Source organism: Octopus sinensis, linkage group LG10 (assembly GCF_006345805.1).
Source record: "Octopus sinensis linkage group LG10, ASM634580v1, whole genome shotgun sequence".
Classification (NCBI taxonomy): domain Eukaryota; kingdom Metazoa; phylum Mollusca; class Cephalopoda; order Octopoda; family Octopodidae; genus Octopus; species Octopus sinensis.
Window position 1 is genome coordinate 57,722,206 of NC_043006.1, and position 21,266 is coordinate 57,743,471.

At 35.7% G+C, this 21,266-nt stretch overlaps 1 protein-coding gene across 1 annotated transcript in view; it reads right to left on the minus strand.

The window, feature by feature from the left end:
- Positions 1 to 5,541: 5,541 nt before the first annotated feature.
- LOC115216444 (high affinity cGMP-specific 3',5'-cyclic phosphodiesterase 9A) overlaps positions 5,542 to 21,266 on the minus strand; it is a 211,931-nt gene continuing 196,206 nt past the window's right edge. Inside the window, exons 8-13 of the mRNA XM_029785783.2 lie at positions 21,043 to 21,165; positions 19,310 to 19,464; positions 14,510 to 14,612; positions 11,338 to 11,442; positions 8,944 to 9,090; positions 5,542 to 6,408 (exon numbers count right to left, since the gene is read on the minus strand). Of these exons, the coding sequence (XP_029641643.1) occupies positions 6,304 to 6,408; positions 8,944 to 9,090; positions 11,338 to 11,442; positions 14,510 to 14,612; positions 19,310 to 19,464; positions 21,043 to 21,165 (738 nt within the window). The 3' untranslated portion in view covers positions 5,542 to 6,303. The remainder of the gene's footprint in view (positions 6,409 to 8,943; positions 9,091 to 11,337; positions 11,443 to 14,509; positions 14,613 to 19,309; positions 19,465 to 21,042; positions 21,166 to 21,266) is intronic.

Consider the following 21,266-nt stretch of genomic DNA (forward strand, 5'->3'; position numbering starts at 1 on the left):
GACCAAGAGAAGAGTACAGCTCTTCTCCTTGGTGTATTCAGGAATTCTCTTATATAAGCATTGGAAAGCTTACACAGTGAAGAAATAAATAGCAGGCAATTCCAAAATCTTGAGTTTGTAGATGTTGTAGTAGTATAGTCATGTAGAGTAATGATCCGAAAGAAAGACAAAGAAGCATGGATCTGTCAATACTTAGTGTAGAGGAAAGAGTATAGTGAAAGTAAGAACACAAACTTGAATGAAAAGGAACAGCATGAGCAACTACTTAAAGCAAAACTGTTAAAGCTAACAGTGTAAGCCAACAATATTAAATATGATGTGCAGTTTGCCTGTCTCATGAGTTGCAGTTGAGAGAGAGAGAGAAGATATGAAGAGAAAGAAAAAACAGACCAGGTCAGAGTATCTAATAACAGGAATCATCACCCTCATCATCATCTACTGTCCATTGTTCCACGCTTGTACAGGTCAGACAGAATTTCTTGAGGCAGAATATGAAGTACAAATGCACAATTGTACATTTTCAATTTGAAATACTCTGTTGAATTTAACATGTATTTATGAAAGTTGTAGACAAACTGATTGAGAGAAAAAAAAAATACAATTCAAAAGAGAAATTTTTGGGAGGAAATTAATATAAAAGATTTAAAACTACCAAGGACATGAAAAACATACCTGAGATTCTATTGTTTTGGTACAACCCTGAACTGATCTCAAACTAATTTTCTTCTTCATTTGCTGTATTTTAACTATGAGGGGATGCTGAAAAGTTCCTGGCTTTGAATAAAAGAAAATACAGGAGGATCAGTTAATCATGATTTTATTCAACATATTTCCTTCTCATATTCACACTTATTGCAATGGTTTTTCTAAGCCCTGTAAAAGAACTTGAAAGATTGGGTCTCCAACCAGGCCTTTCATGATATTCTTAAAGCCAGGGAATTTTCAGCACTCCTTTGTGTTGTTCCTTGATGCTTTCATAACTTGGTCCATCAGATGATGTCTTTGTAGTTGCTTCATTCTAGAAGATCCTTTGCCCTTACAACAGTTGATGATATCGTTATTCCAGTCTTTTGGAATAACCCCTTTCTGTACAACTTGATTAAGCAGTATGTAACATACTTTCCTGGATATTTTAAACCTATCAGTAACTATTGCAGATGATCCATTTGGTTTCTTACTTTCATGTCCTTCACAGCTATTTCAATTGTATAGCTGCTGATCTGAAAAGCTGATCCCTCAGGTGAACATACTTAGTCCATATCTCTCTCAACTATTCTCCGCATTCAGTAACCTCTTGTAATAGCACTTGTATGCCTCTCTCATCTCAACATCAGTGAGGGCACTTTTATCTTTACCTATAAATTTCTCACCAATTATGTCCCAATTTGTACTAACATAGTGTTTTGCAAACTGGAATACCTTGAGCTATCACACAACATTGACAAACCTCTTGCTTTTCATTTCCCTTCTTACTAAGTACACCTGTCATCAAACTTCTCTTCTAGCTACTTGATATTGTTCTTTACTCTCCACTTACCATTAACTGTTTCTAGACCTGTTATTTAGCATTCATCTGAAACATTGCTACATCTACAGATCTGATCTGTGACTTGCAACAAGTTCTCTCAGAGAAAGTCCTGGTTGTCTCTTATAAAGTCTCTATCTCATTCTCTTAAGAATAAGATCACCTAGTTCTTTTTTAAATCTAATGCTGGCTGAAAGATTTTTCAGTTTCCAAGCCTTCCTTCCCCAGATTGTTTAGTGTCTCTGGTTCTTTAACTGATATCACTAAATGCTATTCTATATCGAATGATACATGCTTCATCAGCATAAGGCTAGGTATTCACAACCATCTGACTATTCTGTTTCCTGGTGATTATGAAGTCTGTTTGGATTATGTATTCACTTGAATGGTGGGTGATCAGGTGGCTGGCTAGTTTCTCAAAGCTGATGTTACATATCATTAAGTCATTTGTATCACAGACTCCAAGAGCCTTGATTCCTCTTCATTCCATATACTATAACCAACAATTATGGGGTTAACCAACATGCCCATTAAAGCCACTGCTCATAATTCTGAGATTATTGTCATCTGAGGTTGTCTATAAGAAAGATTATTAAAAACAATCCTTTTTTTTCAAGTCAGTCTTAACTAAAATGCAAGTGCACAGATTACAGTTGCTGTAATGTCACCTATGACTGGTATAAATTTAATTAAAGTTATATAGCCTAATAACGTTTTGGCCTTCTTTATCAGTCCATTTTGCTGTCAGTAATATGCCTGTTTCAAAAACTCTAATGCTGATCCCTTCCTAGAAAGTTTGTATTTGTATTTCTTGCTTATGAAGAGTTTGACTGTTTCCCATATCTCTCTTTCTCATATACATCATCTACATCTTTTAATTGTAGGATATCTACATTCTCCCCAAACCTACCATTCCTGTTGATGGTAGCAGTACTAAGTAGTTGTAATTGACAAGAGGAGAGGGTTTTGGAAATTTTTGTTGTTGTTGTTTGATGTTTATTTTCTGCATCTGAAATAAAATGTATTGGAACGATCATCTGGCAAAGGACAAGGATTTTATAGATGACCAGATGGTCTCACCTGGTCACTCCACTACTGTGCACTGTACTGTACTAACATGGTAAATCTTAGCCCTGAATATGCAATTAGAGTTTTTCCTTGATTTGGTTACCATGTTATTTGATTTTAATCCACATTTTCAGCTGTTTGATGACAAATTCCAGAATGATAAAAAGAGTCAGGAATAGCAAGCAACTTTATCTTAGAGCTAAATGTATTTGAAATCAATTCACAACTGAACAACCATGACCACAGCAAGCTCAATATCATTGTATACCTACTGTTGACTTCATCTTTCAAAGAGCTTTCCATCAGACTGTGTTAAAAGATGAAGTCCAAGTGAAAGGGAACTGGATATTTTTTTGCTTTACAGTTGTCATCATCATTTCATGTTCACTTTGCATGTTGGCATGGGTTGGAGAGTTCAACAGGATTCTTTGGGTCAGAAAACCACGTCTCACTCCAGCATCTCAGGTTTGTCCTGATTTTTATATTGGATGCCCTTCCTAATGCCAACCACTGGGAATTTTTTTTCCACAGTACTAGCACAAGTGAGGTTGCCTTGTAATTCACAAAACTAAAGAACCCTTTGACTGAGGGGAAGAATAGTAGGGAGGGAGGAGGTGGCTTTATGTGAGGTGCTGAGGAGTTGTATGGTAGAAAGGATTGGAGCAGGTTTGCAGTTGTGGAGAAGATCCATAGCTATCCCACATTATATATAGGTGAGTAGGAGTTAATGGGGTGGAGCTGGAAAAAAAGTTAAAGATGGTGGTGAGGAGGTGTCAGCGTATTTTCAAAGTACAGGAAGATGGCCAGAAGAGAGTGTGGTCACAGAAGATGAGGAAAGATGGGTAGGTAAAGATTACAAAAATGCTGGGGAAAATGAGAGTTGTTTAGAAAAGGGGCCGGAGTGAATGTATTGAATGGTTAATAAGAGAGGGAGTGGGTGGTAAATAGTAAATACGAGTTGGGGAGGGTGAAAGAATGAGAGATGAATGTCAATAGAAGTGACTCAGAGGAGAGGAAGTGATGACTGGCAATGCAGAAAGGGTGATAAGCAACATCTGACAATGAAAAAGAAATGGCATTGATTGTGTCTAATAAATTTAAAACCAAACCAACTACCTCTCATCTTCAGTTTTAGTGTCCATTCCATCAAGGAGGATTCTACCAAATATGCTTCCTAATATAGGTGTAGGAGTGGCTGTGTGGTAAGTAGCTTGCTTACCAACTACATAGTTTCAGGTTCAGTCCCACTGCATGGCACCTTGGGCAAGTGTCTTCTACTATAGCCTCAGGCCGACCAAAGCCTTGTGAGTGGATTTAGTAGATGGAAACTGAAAGAAGCCAATCATATATATGTGTGTATATATATATGTGTATATATATATATATATATATATATATATATATATATATATATTTATGTATGTATGTGTGTGTATATGTTTGTGTGTCAGTGTTTGTCCTCGCAACATCGCTTGACAACCAACGCTGGTGTGTTTACATCCCCATAACTTAGCAGTTTGGCAAAAGAGACCGATAGAATAAATACTAGGCTTACAAAGAATAAGTCCTGGGGTCGATTTGCTTGACTAAAGGCAGTGCTCCAGCATGGCCACAGTCAAATGACTGAAACAAGTAAAAGAGTAAAAGAGTAATATTGATAAAAGTGAAATTGTACTGTGGTTTAATGAGTTTTGCTTGTCACCCCCTTCCATGAAATGTGTTACCAGCATGCAAGGCTAGTCTTTTAGCAACTTTTCTGACTTATGCCTTATGTTAAATAATACATCACATACTAACCATCTGTTCTCCTCCAAATACTATGACTTTGACACCGATGGCATCAACACTAAAGCTTAACAGAGGCAAACTTAGTATAAGAGGAATCAGTTGGAGTGAACTAGAGATGAGACTATGGTGTGAATGGAAGATAACAACTGCATAAGCAAGTGTCAAGTGCACAAAGTAGGTGGTACCTGTGAAGGAAGGGGACTGAGAAAGATTTGGGATGAAGTGGAGAAAAATGATCTCAAGATTTTACATATGAAGAAAGGGATGACTGAAGACCATGTTGACTGGTTGATATATGCTGTGGCAGAAAACCTGATATTCTGCCCAAGCTTAGTGTATGCATCTCCACCCATTATATACCCTCACATCCCATATCCAGCTTTTCTCCTAATCACCTCTACTCACCATGTCATTACACACATGACTTAGAGGCAAGTTCTCAGTTTGTACATATTGAATATCTCCCTTCTGCCCAAATCGTGATTCTTGAATGAAGAGGGTTTACATTCTGGCAACTTTTACCCACCCTCCCTGATTTTCCAGTCACCATGTTCTCTTGGACATGCAGCCATTAGGGTAAAAACCTGGCCCCTCATCATCATCTTATCTCTCCTCCTTACAGCTCTTCTGTTCCCTTCCTATCATCCATTTCCATCTTAACTTTCTTTCATATACCACTTTATCCATTCATGTATCTACATCTACTCAACATTCCCTACTATCTCTCACTAAGGAAGGACATCCAGCCAAAGAAATCGGAGCAAACCATCTAACCCATGCTAGCAAGAAAATTGGACATAAAACGATAATATTCAAATGTATATATGTATATGTGTATACATATACATACACAAAGCTTGTTTTACTATGTTAGAATGGTCAGATGATTCTGAAAAGTTAGACTTTGCACAAGAATTGTTGGAGTACAGGACTCAATGCAGAAAAACTAAGTTCAATGAAAACCTCAAGGTCAGAACAACATCTATTTTCAGCAAAGTGCCAAACAGTGACAATGTTTAGATCAAGGTTTGAACTCATAAGCGCATGACCTTTTATTCCATCTAGTAAAGTGAGGCAAGATATCACAACTACACCATTGTACTTTACATGCTTTCTACATCTCAGAGAGAACCTTTGGAATTATTGGTAGTCGGATATACGACCTGTCAATTAGAGCTGTTGATTCATTCTCAGAAGTCAACAACTTGACATTTATTACTCATAAAAGTTATCATTTAAAAAAAAACAACAAAAATTGAAATGGGAAACAATAAGTTAAAAGTTTGATTAAACTGATTCAAAACAAAGAAAAATATGAATAAATACGCTAAAAGACATCAATTTGTCTATGAAATGTCAACTAGTAAATGCAAAATTCTCATACTTGCAGAAAGAATTAAAATAATATTAGTCCTTGACTAATATTGTTTTTTCGTCAACACATAATCGTTTCTAGTTAGCTTTTTAATACCTCCTGTATTAAATCTGCTAACACTAATACAACTAGTAAATGCAAAAACCTATGTGTACAGATGTGGCTTTCTACAGATACAAGTAACATATCAATCAAATATGGAGATGAGAAGTGATCATAGCTTTGTTTGTTTGTTTTTCTGTTTTTTACAAATGGTTATACAAGATAAGAAGGGATTGTTTACAACTTTACGTTTTTGACTGTCGTATATTACAGGCAACCGTTGATATTTAGGACAACTGTCTCTCAGAGTGCTGAGATTTCTGCTCACCATTCCTAATACATGGTAGAGATCTCGTCTCTCAGTCTGAGCACATCTAGTCAATCAGTTCTTGGTGAAAACTACAAGAAACTGAGAGCAGATGTTGGAAGGATAAAATCAAGCTCTTGGTTCTTTGTTTGAAATATGTTCCATTCCATTGTTTTCCTTGGCAATGTACTTGAACTTTCAAGACTGAGTCTTCTTGGTTGGATTCTTTTTCATATTTTGTTCATATTCTTGAAACTGGTTTTCATAATAACTCAGAGCTGATTCAGCTGGTGCTAATAAGTTCTGAAAGAAATGAAGAGAAAGAGGAAAAAAAATGTCAAAATTTATATGAAGACAAAATGTTAAATGTATGGAAATTGACTGAAAATTTGTGTATAGTTTGGTGGTTTAAAGAACTGAGCTGGAGTCTTCTACAATAATAATGGTTTTTACATTGATACAGACAGTGTTGACAACTGTTGTTGCTTAGCACCAAGTCAGCTACAATGGAATACAATCATGATCAAAAGATATTCAAGCCATAACCAGCTTTCCTTCTTCTTTCTAGGACTACATTTTCCAATGTGATTTGGTGAGACACTTTGATGCTATCTCTAGCAACTTCAACAACCACATGCAGACACCTTAGAGCTCAAATAAGAGATCAACACTTCATTTTCTCTTCCAAAGACTATATATGTAATGTAGCATTTTGTAACAACCAATAATTAACACAACCAAACTTTTACATGTTACTTTTGACAATCTTTTTCCAAAGAGTGAAACCGGTAAAGTAAATAAACATCTTTTAAAATTGCATTTTCAAACCTTCTTTCGTATATAATTCCACTCATGCGGTACCCTACAACTCCACTTTGTTATATATATATATATATATACATATACACATATATTTTATATATATACATATATCTTATACATATATATACACACACACGATGTGTGGTGAATTTATGGAAAGAAATCCCATAAAACTCATCAATTTAGTTCAAAACGGAGAAGACAAGTTGTTATAATATATAAGAGGATTTTAAAATCCTCTTATATATTTTAACAGCTCATCTTCCTCATTTTTAACTAAATTCATGAGTTTTATCGGATTTCCTTCCACAAACTCACCACACATCATATACAAGTATTATTTTCACATTTGCAAATTTACGATTGTATACTACCAGCAAAATATGAAGAATCAATATTAGAAATTTTTTTTTTCGAAAACTCTAAATTAAAGGACAAATCTACATTCAACCATTTTACACCTATATGTGAGTGTGTATATATATATATATATATATTATATATATATATATATATATATACTTTTACTCTTCTACTTGTTTCAGTCATTTGACTGTGGCCATGCTGGAGCATCACCTTTAATCAAACAAATCAACCCCAGGACTTATTCTTTGTAAGCCTAGTACTTATTCTATTCATCACTTTTGCTGAACTGTAAAGTGACAGGGACGTAAATACACCAACATCAGTTGTCAAGTGATGGTGGGGGACAAACACAGACACAAATAAACACACACATACATATATATATATATATATATATATATTTCTTTCAATTTTCCTTGTACCAAATCCTCTCACATGGCTTTGGTCAGCCCGAGGCTATAATAGACACTTGCCCAAGGTGCCACACAGAACCATGTGGTTGGGAAACAAGCTTCTTACCACACAGCCACTTCTGCGCCTTATATGTGTGTGTGTGTGTGTCTCTGTGTTTGTCCCCCCACCCATCACTGCTTGACAACCGACAGTGTTTTACGTCCTCATAACTTAGTAATTTGGCAAAGAGATTAATAGAATAAGTCTTGGGATGGAATTGCTTGACAAAAACACTTCAAGACATGCTCCAGCATGGCCACAGTCAAACGACTGAATAAAAATGACTGAATAAAAAAATAAAAGTATACATAAATCTTTAATAAATTATACCCATTAAATTGAAACTTATCATTTGGGTTATTATATTATGAAACAGACATCTAAGTGTGACAACATGTTACATAACAGAACATCGATCTAAAGATGATATAGTAGTCAACTCTTATCAACTAAACCTATGATCAAACATTCCATTGGTGACCATCCAATCAGTTTTGTTATCCAATGTATAATGCATGCTTCCTATAAGTATACATGTGTGTGTGTCACTGGCTCCCTGCTTTGACTTTGGGTCATAGTTGTAAATGAGTGTCACAGTCAGGCAAGTGGTATACTTTGTTTCCAATATTCTGTGAAAACATGTCAGGCAATGGGGGGGGGGGAGACATCACCTCACTTGGAAACAGGTGAGGTTTGGTGATAGGGAGGGCATCTGGTCGTAGGAAATCTGCTTCAACAAATTCTGTATGATGCATGCAAGCATGGAAAAGTAATGGTGATGGTAACAATGGTGGTGCTGATGATGATATGATAATAATAGTGATGATGATGAAAATGATGGTAATGATGGTAAGAATGATGATGTTGACAATGATAATAGTGGTGATGATGATGATGATGATGATGATGATGATGATGACAGTGATGATTTTGATAATATTGATGATAACGATAATGACAATGATAATGATGACAATAAAGGTGATGATGATGACAGTGATGGTTATGAGGGTGGTGGTGTTGATGGTGACGGTTATGACGATGATAATGATAATGATGGTGGTGTTGATGCTGGTGACAATGAGAATGATCATCTCAGCCTGATATAACACTGAAAAACTACAAACAGATCAGCCAAACTGTAAGGAAAATAAAATGAGCTGCACATTGACAGGAGAACAAAATCTGTGAACATACCATTGCCTTGGGGAAGCACTGACAGAGGGCCTTGACTAAAGGCATCAATACATTGGCTATGAAGTGGACCTGAGATTTAGATTTCACATGTGTGTCTCTATCCATGAAACTAGTCACAGGTAATCCTTCAAGTTTCTCTGTATCACTCTGTCAAATAAAAACAGAAATCAGTAAAAGGTTAATACACCAGATAACATGCTTTTTTTTTTATATAAAGAAATATCAAAATATGTTTAACTTATGATTTCCCAATCGGACACTTTATATGATGAAAAAAAAAATTAAATTACATAACAATTAATCATTCGTCAGAAATGTGGCCCCTATGTGGTTGTATGATCTGCTAGAAATAGCAGCCAAATCTTCTCAAATCTCACTTCTTCACTCTTTAAAAAGGAAGGTCATATTTTTTACATAAAGCAGTCTTAGATACAGAGAAGTACTTGCATAGCAAGTGACTTGATCTGGGATCATGTGCTGAAACAAAAACAATTGCAGCATAGAAGATGTTTGTAAGCCATTCAAGAACACACAAAAACCACGCAATTTTGTCAGTGAACAGGTCATGGTTTCAAAGCAGCGAAAATATTTTGACAATAATGAAATTTAAATGTTGAAGTGAAACTAATGGCTTTTTCATGTTCTTGAATGGCTTACAAACATCTTCCGTGCTGCAATTGTGGTTGTTTGAGTCTTAAATTCCTAAAACCCCCACCAAAAAAAAAAAAAAAAAAAAATTTGGATAGTCATGACTGAAGTATTTCTGTTCATAAATATATTCAATTAGGGCTGACTTAGTGTTATATAAAAGAATTGACTCTACTGTTGCACTGAACAAATTCCTTTTTAAGTTGTCTGACTGGTTTGATTTCCAGACAACATTCAGTTTGTTGAAGGTTAGCCATGCTCTGGCTATTCAAGTTTTTACATCTTTTCAGTAGAGGCTATCTCAGAAATGAGGTATGCGAAATTATCAAATTGATTAATGGGGGTCTTCTCTGATATGGAGCAACAGCCAGGATGCTTGCCAAAAACTAAAATCCAAGCAAGATGGAACTTAGATCCGAATGTTAAGAGCAATCTGAAACATATCTTGGAGAACTCATTCTGCTAAAACACAGCTGTTTGGAGATCACCTGCATGTTTCTACTATTATACAAAGCACTTGTGCTTTGTAGGATATTGCTGGTGAGCTAAACAAGAACTGACAAGTGAGCTTCTGCTATGGATGCCAAAGCATGGTTGTACTTAAGCAGGTCGTCCAAATACAATACATGTTGACCAACTCACAAGAGACACTGGATGCCAAAGACCTCCCTCAAATAATGTAGGACTGAGATGGATGGCATACATGGGTTAAAAATTTGAGCAGATGACAAGCAGGATGGTGTTATATAACAACAATAATAGCAAGTGTAAATGTTACTATCAATTCCAATGTAAAGTTACAGAGATATCAACCTCTAACATATCACAAGGGGGCTGCTTGCTACAACATCAACTGTAGAAAGAGTAATAACAGCTACAGCTCAACATCAACATCACTATCAGCCTCCAACATCCATTTTCCATGCTGGCATAGCTTGGACAGTTTGACAGGAACTGGCAAACTAGAAGACTGCACCAAACCCTGCTGTCTGCTTTGGTATGGTTTTTATGGCTGGATGCCCTTCCTTCTGCCAACCACTTTACAGAATGTACTGGATGCTTTTTATGTGGGACTAGCAGCAGAGAGGCCACTAAGTAACTTTCAGGCCAAGACCCCTAAACTGAGGGCAGGGAGAAGTATTGAGGGATAGAAAAGGTGTCTTTCAATGCTGGAAAAATATGGTTATCTTAGTGGAGAGTGAAAAGATGGTGAAGATGTCAAAGGGAGGGAGCAGAAGCCATATAACCAAGTTACAGCATGGTGTGTATAATGAAGTGGATCAGGAATTGGAGAGGGTGAGTGGATGAGCCAATTTTTGTGAGAGCTAATAAGGTCTTTGTATGAGCTAACAAGGCTTCTCCACGTGGGCTAATAAGGTATTCTCTCTATGCACTGATGAGGAAATCCCCATGTGAACTAATGAGAGTTTCTGTGTGAGCTAACAAAGAGAGTTTCAACATAATCTAATGTAGGAATTTCTATGTTAGCTAATGAGGAAGCTTCAATGCAGTCACTTGACTTGCTAGAAATAGCAACCAAATATTCCTCAAATCACACTCAACTGTCTTAAATAATAAGGAAGCACATTGATAATATAATTCCAAATACAGTATGTAAAAATATGGGATAGTCACATCTGAGAGTTTTCATCATGGGTTTTGGGAGATCAAAGCAAGATTGGGGTTTAACAACAAGGATAACAAGAACAGCTATATTATAAAATAATCTACAATTTAATAACAGACCTGTGCAAAGAACTCATTCAACAGACAGTCCAACCATGGCTCAGCAACAGTAGGAGGTCGGAGTTCATTTGAAATATCTGCAACTTTTATAAGCATGGACATCAACTAAAAAAATATGCAGAAGAAAATAAATTTTGTTACATTTTAATAAAAACAAATATCAAAGCAAAAAAAAAAAAATTAACAAGGTGTGAGAAAAAGAAGATATAGGTAACTGGTGGTGGTCTGCAGTAGTAAAAATTATGCAATGTTGTTTATGAAGAGAAGATAAATTTGAAGAGTTGGTACTGGCTCTTTGTCTGAGAGAGTGAGAATTTTAATTTCTTTTTTTTTAATGTTGAAATATTTCATTTCTTTCACACCCAGGGTAAGGAACATTCATGAATCACCAGTGTCCCCATATACCAACAGCATATGAATTTAGCTAAATTCACAAGGTACAAAATAAAATGACAGTTTTGTATACGATTGTTGGTCTGTGTCAGTAAAATATAAGAGTAAAAACAGCAAAGTGAGGGACAAACACAAGTATATGCACCCCCACACACACTCAAACACAGAGGCTGCCACAAAAGTTTTGTTAACCAAATTCATTCACAAGGTATTAGCCAGCCAGAGGATATAGCAGATGACTTTTGCCCAAATAACCATGCAGTGGGACTGCCTGTTAAACTGCATGGCTGCAAAGAAAGATTGTTAAGCACACTGCCCTTCAATAGTTATTATGAACATCACAAGCATATATTATTATCAAAGGACAATATAGTTTTTCTACAGTTCTATATTTAAGAGATGAGGAATTACGTACATTATTTACATTTGACGGATATTTGTCCTCATCTTATTTGTTGTTAGCACATTTTGGTGATATACTATCCAGCCTTCATGAGGTCTCTTGGGGAAATTTCGAACCTGGGTTCTCATTCCTAAGGTATTTTTTGATGTTGTTGTTGTTATAATTATAATTATTACTATTATTTTTCAGGTAACTGCCTGGAATCAAACTTGGAATCTTGGGGTTAGTAGCCCATGCTCTTAACCACTATGCCATATGCCCCCAAGACACCTGATGAAGGCTGGAGGGTATATTAGCTATAATGTTGAGTTAACAACAAACAAGATGAGGACAAATATCCATCAAATGTAAATAATGTAAATAAAGTCTTTCTATTCAATCTCCTTTCCAATAACTTACACGTAGCTGCCTATCACTGTCTTTCTTCCATTGCTCTCTCTCTTCTATCACTGTTTCTCCAGCTTTACTCATACTCTTTCTACTTTCACCCAGGTTCTTTCTCTGTCAACATTTCCTTTTTCCTTCCATTCATCTTCACAGTCATGTTTGCCTTGGATGAACAGAGACAATGTAGAGTAGAGAATAGTTTTTAGTCCAGCAGGAGTCAACACAACTTCTGTCATGTTGTCATGATCAAATACTCTCAGTAAGTATCCAAAAGCAATTAGCAAACAAATGGTGATGGCTCAAGTTAGAGAGGACATGTTAGTTTTGCTGAGAACATGGCACAGCTACTGTGCTGGTGCCACTTCAAAATGCACCCAGTATACTCTGCAAAGTGGTTGGCATCAGGAAAAGTATCAAGCAGTTAAAATTATATCAAAAAATTTAACACTTAAGCAAGTCATTGCACCAACCAATCTACAAGGGCAGTAGCTCCAAATAAGACCTGATTCAGACTGTAACAATCTGTTCAACCTATACCGGCATGAAAAGATTACATAAAAATGAAGACAACGATGGTGATCATAATGATATTCATCATAGTAAAATTGAAGAAGTAATGCTATGGATGGCATCACTTCTTCAACAAAATTTGTCCTATGAAGAAAGGCTGAGGACGCTCGACCTTTATTCTCTAGAAAAACGCCGCCGCCGTTGTGATCTCATTCTCGCCCACAACATCATAAGCGGAAAGTGTAACCTCTCGAAAGAGCTGTTCTTCACTCCTGCTCCAGAGCGTCGGCTGCGGGGTCACTCCGAAAAGCTCTACCTGCGACGATTTCATCTCAATCGAAGGAGAGGAGCTTTCTCCATCCAGGTTGCGGATCCGTGGAACAAGCTGCCAGACGAGATGGTGAAGATGCCGACAACCGCTTTGTTCAAAGCCTCCCTTGACCTCAAGTGGCCTGAACTCTTTACATGAACACCACCCTGTACTTAACTCCATGTCCCCCTACATGGCCTTGCTATTTGCTTTTGAGCCAAATTAACTAACTAACTAACTAAATTTAACAAGTCTTCTCTATCTTCATTTGTCACCATTTGTTTGCTCATCACTTTACAGTGTCTACTGGGAGTATCTGACCATGGCAACATGATAAAAATTACATTGACTCCTGTTGGACTAAATGGCTATTCTCTACTCTACATTGTCTCTGTTCATCCAAGGCAAACATGACTGTGAAGGTGAATGGAAGAGAAAATGTTGACAGAGAAAGAATCTAGGTGAAAGTAGAAAGAGTATAAGTATAACTGGAGAAACAATGATAGGAGTGAGAGTGGTAGAAGGGGGAGGGGCCAATGAAATAAATAAATAAATACAGAAGAACAAAGAAATGCCAATGGTTGGATGAGGAAAGATGTTCTGGTCACTGGCACTTGGACAGGGTTTAGGCAAGGCACAGAATGCTTCAGGTTTGATTCACCTAACACTCGAGCAGTGAAGGTTTGCAGAAACAATAGAAAATTATATTGCCATTAGAGAAAACTCCAGTGTCAATGGCAGGTCAATAATTAATTTCAGAAATAAATTACTATACAATTGATGTCATAGAATTTATTTGAAATTGATTAGGGTTAACATTGGTCTCACAGAAAGAGGAGTAGAAGGGACATTAATCCAAAGATTATAATTAGATTTTAGCCAACTTCTTTTCCACTGATTTTACATTAAACTGTAAACAAGATAAAATATGGAGATGATTTCAAACAAATGAAAATCTTTAATTTGTACAAATATTGATAAATTTGCAGGCATAAAACTACTGAAAGGATGTATGTATATCTGTTATAGCCTTTTTTGTTCTATCAATCCAGCATACACCAGTTAACCAATATCTCTGTCTGTCTTTCAGTGTTTGTCTGTCTGTTTCTCTCTCTCTCTCTCTCTCTCTCACACACACACACGTTAGACATAATATTTCTTAAACTTACCTGCATACGATGTTCTTTCTTGTCTATATCAAAGTTGACCAAAGCTGTTTCAAAATCATGTAAGATGTTAATATGTTTAGCCATGTCTGTACTTAAAATACACCTAAAAAGAATGACCAAAAATATTTATAAAGCATGCTTAATTCCTGCATAAACATAGTCATGGCCAAAAGTTTAGAACATCTTTTTAAAATTTAAAGTTGTTGTGCCCAAGTATAATTTGATTCAAACATAACTTTGGGCATTTGATATAAAAATTTTAATTTTCACACCTATGTTTCAAACTTTTGGCCACAACAGTAAACTTAATATTAAATCAAGTAAAAGCTTAACTACATACAAGTCTATCAATAATTTTTACAAGTGCAGAACTGATCATCCAGGTTCTCAACTTCCTGTTTAGCAGTGTGTTTCAATTGGTAAATGCTACAATTATTTAAAGGTGGTCTTCTATTTCATACATACTCATCCTCAGGCTACAGCTGAGTGTACAAACGTTTATTTGTAACACAAGGCACAAGTCACAAATTTGTGCAGTGTAGGATCATAAAATCTACTGGATCAATTTCAGTAATGATATTGGTACTCAGTTTATCAAGTCTGGATAGCTGAAAGGCCAGCTCCAATAAAGGGACATAACTAAATACTTGACTAGTATTTTAATTCATCAACCCTGGAGGGATGAAGGGCAAATTTCACATGGATGGGATCTGAACTCAAATTTTGGAGATAGAACAAATGTTGCAATGCAATAGTTCTGATGCTTCAACGATTCTGCCAGCTTACTGCCTGATAATAACAATTGTAGAGGTTGGTCGATTACTTTAAACCCAGTGCTTGACCAATACTTATTTCATTGACCCTGAAGGGATGAAAGGCAAAGTCAATCTCGGGGGATTTGAACTCAGGATGTAAAGACATGAAATGTCACTAAGCATTTTATCAAGTGTGCTAACAATTCTGCCAGCCCACTGCCTTATAATAATAATAATAATAATAATCCTTTCTATTATAGGCACAAGGCCTGATTTTGTGGGGCTGGGTTAAGTCAATTACATCAACCACAGTGTTCGACCAGTAATTATTTTCTCAATCCTGACAGGATAAAAGGCAAAATCGACCTTGATGGCATTTGGACTCAGAACGTAAAGACAGATGAAATGCTTCTAAGCAATTTGTCCAGCATACTAACGATCCTGCCATTTCAGCCACCTTAATAATAATAATGATAATCCTTTCCACTAAAGGCACAAAGCCTGCACTTTTGGGGGAGGGAACTAGTTGATTACATCAACCCCAGCGTTTCACTGGTACTTAATTTATCGACCCCAAAAGGATGAAAAGCAAAGTCAACCGTGGCAGAATTTGAACACAGAATGTAAAGATGGATGAAATGCTGCTAAGTATTTTGTCTGACATGCTAACGATTGTGCCAAGCTTGCTGCCTTAATAATAATAATCCATTGTACTACAGGAACAAGGCCAGAAACGTTGGGGAGGGGACTAGTTGATTACATTGACCCCAGTGTTTCACTGGTACTTAATTTATCGACCATCAAAAGGATGAAAGGCAAAGTTGACCTTGGTGGAATTTGAACTGAGAATGTAGTGACAGGAGAAATACTACTAAGCATATTGACCAGTGTGCTAACAATTCTGCCAGCTTTCCACCTTCACAGCAATAATAATAATAATAATAATAATAATAATAATAATAATAATAATTCTTTCAGATTTTGGCACAAGGCCAGCAAGTTTACCTTGACCCCAGTACTCAACTGGGGCTTATTTCATTGATCCCATGGAAAAGATGAAAGGCAAAGCTGACCTCAGTGGAATTTGAACTCAGAAGCTAAAGAGAAGAAATGCCACTATGCATTTTGTCTGACATGCTACCGATTCTGCTAGCTTGCTGCTTTAATAACAACAACAACAACAGCAATAAGAGAATGTATAGAAGGTTGTATTAACTATATTATATTACTGGTATATAGAAGGTTGCATCAACTATATTATATTACTGGAGTAGAGAATGTTCAATAGATGGACAAAGTAGATAATAGACATATGACAGGTAATCATTTTATCAAATTTTGGCAGGATTTTTGCTCAGTTTATGTAAAGAAATATAAGTGAACAGCACATTAATCTGACACCTAATTTCTGCCAATCTAATGGTGCCTCAAAACAACAATAACAATAACATTTAGGAACCAGTGAGTGAGAATCCATGTGGTTGATAGAAATAACAGTTATGTCTCCTTCATTTCACATCCTGCCATCTTACATGAGGACCGGATACATTAGATAATGTAGTCCAACATGTTCTTATAATAAGATGGTTTTGGCTAGATTGCCTTTGATTATAGATCTGCCTGGGGCCAAACAACAACAACAAAAATAATAATAATAATAATGGCAATTATGATAGAAGACTTGTGATGATGATGAGGATGAGGGCAATGTAGTAGTAATGCTCACATGTTCATCTGTAGCTGGTATCTAGCATCAAGTCAATCCTGACCAAACAGGCATATGATAAAAGACATTCCATGCATAACCATCCCATCGTTTTAGAAATAAGTCTGACTAGATTATGAGTATTACTAATATTGCAGGGTGTGATATGAGTGTGATTTGACTGCTATTTCTAGCATGTCAAGTGACCAGATTGTCTTGGGTCCTATATGTAGTAGTAACACTACAGTGAAGTTTACTAATCCTAATTGTACACCGTCTTTGGAGAAGACTTGGCTCTGATTCCATATTTAATGGCAGCTAATCTTAGCATTAAAAACATAAGATGTTATTACAATGATGGAAACAATAATATTAGCTTTCAACCCACTTGTTAATCTGAATGTGTGATGAAGGATTAAAGAAATGATATAATGGAATAATGGTATAGTGACATTGTAGAATAATTGGATAAAACAATCTCATCTCATGTCATCAAGGGATGCAGTTCTCATCAATGACTCATCATTAATTTCCTCATTAATTACAATCTCGGAGATTAAAGTGATTAGGAAAATAGTAACTAATGACAGAGAAAGTTGTCATTATGGTAAAAGGAAGAAAATAACAGCATGGTCTAAAACAACAACAGTAACAAGCTCCTTTTGACTTGTTAATAATAGCAGCCAAATTTAGTCACACAATAATGTCTTTAAAAAATAATATATGGGATAAGATACTCCTAAATATACTATGCCTGAAAACAACTACAAAAACAGCAGTAACAGCAACATGGTCAATAAGAACAACAACAGTAACAAGCTCTTTTTAACACGTTAGTAATAGCAGCTAAATGTCATTCAAATCACACAAGAAGGATATATTGGATAATGCACTCTTAGATATGCTATGCTTGAAAACAACGACAGAGCAATCATGAATAAAATACTTTTGACTACAGGTATGCAGAATCAAAGCCGACCTGGATTAGAATAACATGAGAAATCAAATTAAGATATTTTCTCACTCATATAAATATTTACATGTACAATCAAACAACAGAACCACTACATTTGATCTGCAAAAATAAGACAAATCTCCTTCAAGTCACATTCTAGTTTCTTTTAAAAAAACCCAGAAAGGATGACTCATATAATCTTAGGCACATTATACCTCAAAAGAAGATGGGATGCTTACAGCTGGAACAGCTTTGATCACAGGTCTGCTCAATTAGATTTAAACATTAGAATACTCCAAAACATTGAGACACATGAATATTATAGTAAAACACTAATACAGAACCAGTCTAAAATCATGATTACTTCAATTTGTTCCTGACAAAATACAGAATCTGCACTTACGCGCAAAAAAGATGATCTCTGTCAACAGGAAACCTTAGGTGCCATAAATGTAGCTACAATTCTTTTAAAAACAATTGTTTGTCCACATTACTGGTACTGACCACCCATTTTTCCAGTTCATTACTTATGTATATACATAAGCACACAAACATACACCTGGGCAGACAAATAGGTAGGTAGGCATATTACTGGATTAATAGATATAAATATATGTGTATGTGTGAATGTGTCTATGTATGTAAGTATATTAAATATACTTAATCATATGATTAGGCAATCAACACTACAAATAAAGAACTCAGTATAAGTGAAACGTGGAGTATATTTCCTTGAAAACAATATTTCATGAGCAGATAACATGTTTCACAATTTATATATATACATATATATATATATATATGCATGACATTGCAGATGTTGACATGGCTGTGTAGTTAAAAAAGGCATCAGGGCTGACCAAGGGCTAAAGTACAGAACAACAACAACAACAGCAATAATGAAGACCCTTTCACTAACAACAATGCATTGGTACAAAGGGGGACATAACTGATTTAATTGGAGTTAATTCCAGTCAATGCCAAGTAATTTTACTGATCCAATACAGTTGAATCCAGTTGAATTTGAACTTATGAGTCTAGATGCATAAAACTAAATACTATAAGATTTTATTGTTCCTGTACCCAACTGTTTTGGCCACTCCATTGCACTCCTAACAACAACAACAGCAACAATTACAACCACAACTGCAGCAACAGTAACGATAGTAAACCAACTCAAGAAGCCCTATATAGTCACTCAATCTACTGGGAACAGCAGCCAAATTTTTCTTATTTTCATGTCATTTTCCACCATATTGAAGAATGTAGTCTAAGACAATTTACAAAAATAAGATGGAAATGTCATGATTGAGTTTGCACATTCAGAGCTGAACTAGAATTGAAACAACACTAAAGTGGAGAAACAAAACAAAGCAGTGTCTTACCTAATAATACCTTGGCGGACAATAGTGTACTGTTGTGGAGATAGGTTCTTCAGTAAGTCAGTTTTCTCTAATATTCGGAACGCCACATCACAGTGATGGTTCTCCAAAGGTGACCTGTCATTATAAGTTCGTGCCAAAATGGTATGGGCATTCACCTGAAGTGGAGAGAGGAACATAATTTTAAATATACATGTATGTGTATATGATATGTATGTATGTATGCACTTATGTATATGTGTGTGTGTATGTAAGGGGTTTGTGAATATGAGAATTTGTGTGTGTGTGTGTGTGTGTATATATATATATATATATATATATATATATATATATATATATATATGGGTGCATGCTTGGATAAATTTGCTCTTATGTAGTGGGAGAGTGCATGCCACTTTAGCACAAAAACAAGTGTGTGTGTGTGTGTGCATGCTTCATTATTGTATGTATATATGTACAAAACAACTTATTTGCTCAAAACGAAAACTTGAAAGGCATTTCTCCCAGTTGATAAGTTCAGAGATTAAAGAATTTGATAAAAATGTTTCTGTAGCTTCTATTAACCATTCCTAATGTTTTCAATTAATAAACAAGGTTTTCCACTAGTCAAACCATCACTTAATATGGCTCTAGACACACAGCAATAGACACAATCTCGGATCTTTTCGGTTTGAACGTCAGTTTTTTTAGCGGTGTCATATGAAATTGTCACCCATAATTATGACCTTAGTATCGATCTATTGCATTTCAATCTGTTTTAGGGTTAGGGTTAGGGGGAAGGGTATCTTTTTTTCTTCGGAAATGTAAATAAACCCAATCTGTTTCTTAAACGATGGACATATTCATACGGCACAGAATGTTTTCACCTCAATAGACGTCATTGATTGGTTGAAATTGCAGAAATTGAAGAAAAAAACCAACAAATATCTTACAAACTATAGAATTTTCTCAATAAAGCCAAGAGAAAAAGATGTTTTATAAATATATTCTACTAGTATACGAAGTTTAAAAGTGTTTAGTTATGTGGAAATTATTTGAAAAAACTGCCGTTCAAACCGAAAAGACCCCACAATCTCTTACTCTCCAATCCAACCTTCCCAACCACCAACCAACCTCAAATTTTCCATCACCTTCCTCCCAGTCCATTTTCCTTCAAGCTGTATAGCTTAAAGCACCATGCTGTGTCACAGCTGAAGAAATAACATCCAGCTGCTGTTTTAATGTATTCTTGAGTAGGGTAAACCATTTCATCTAAAATAACATCAACTGAAGTTCATCATCACCATCATCATGGGTGGGATGGTTTGACAGGGGCTGGACTGCACCAGCCTTCATTGTCTGTTTTGTCTGGGTTTTTACAGCTAGATGCCCTTCCTAACATCAACGACCTTGCAGAGTGGACATCAAGATTTTCTGAAGCCTCTTATCATTCACTTTACAAGTAGAACTGCATGTTTTTCAACAACTAGCCAATAAGAGACTGTTAAATCTTTCTTTAGCTAAATAACTGCTAAATCTTTCTTGAATTACATTCAGTGATCTTTAAAATGAAAAGACAGGCCAGAAAATATTAAACAAGAACAACAGTCATTTTGATAAGTTTCTGGAGAAAATATCCAAATGCATACAAACCAACTAGACATTCATTTGCAAAAACTTTATAAAAAAACAGAGAGAGAGAGAGTTTATATCTCATATTTTACCATTTCAGAAAAGCTGGCTTAGAAATTACTTACATGATAAATATTGTTAAAACCAGAATGTTCTAAATCATGACATATTGCAGATACAAGTAATGTGAGGATCTCTTCTTCAGCAAGTAAACTGCAGAGTTCTAAATGCCATATAAGGCAATACATCTGAAAAAGAACAAAACACAAGGAATTATCACAGCAGTTTCAATAATCAGAATACATAGTGTTTTCTTTAATCAGAGCCATCATTTCCAAAAATTCAATAA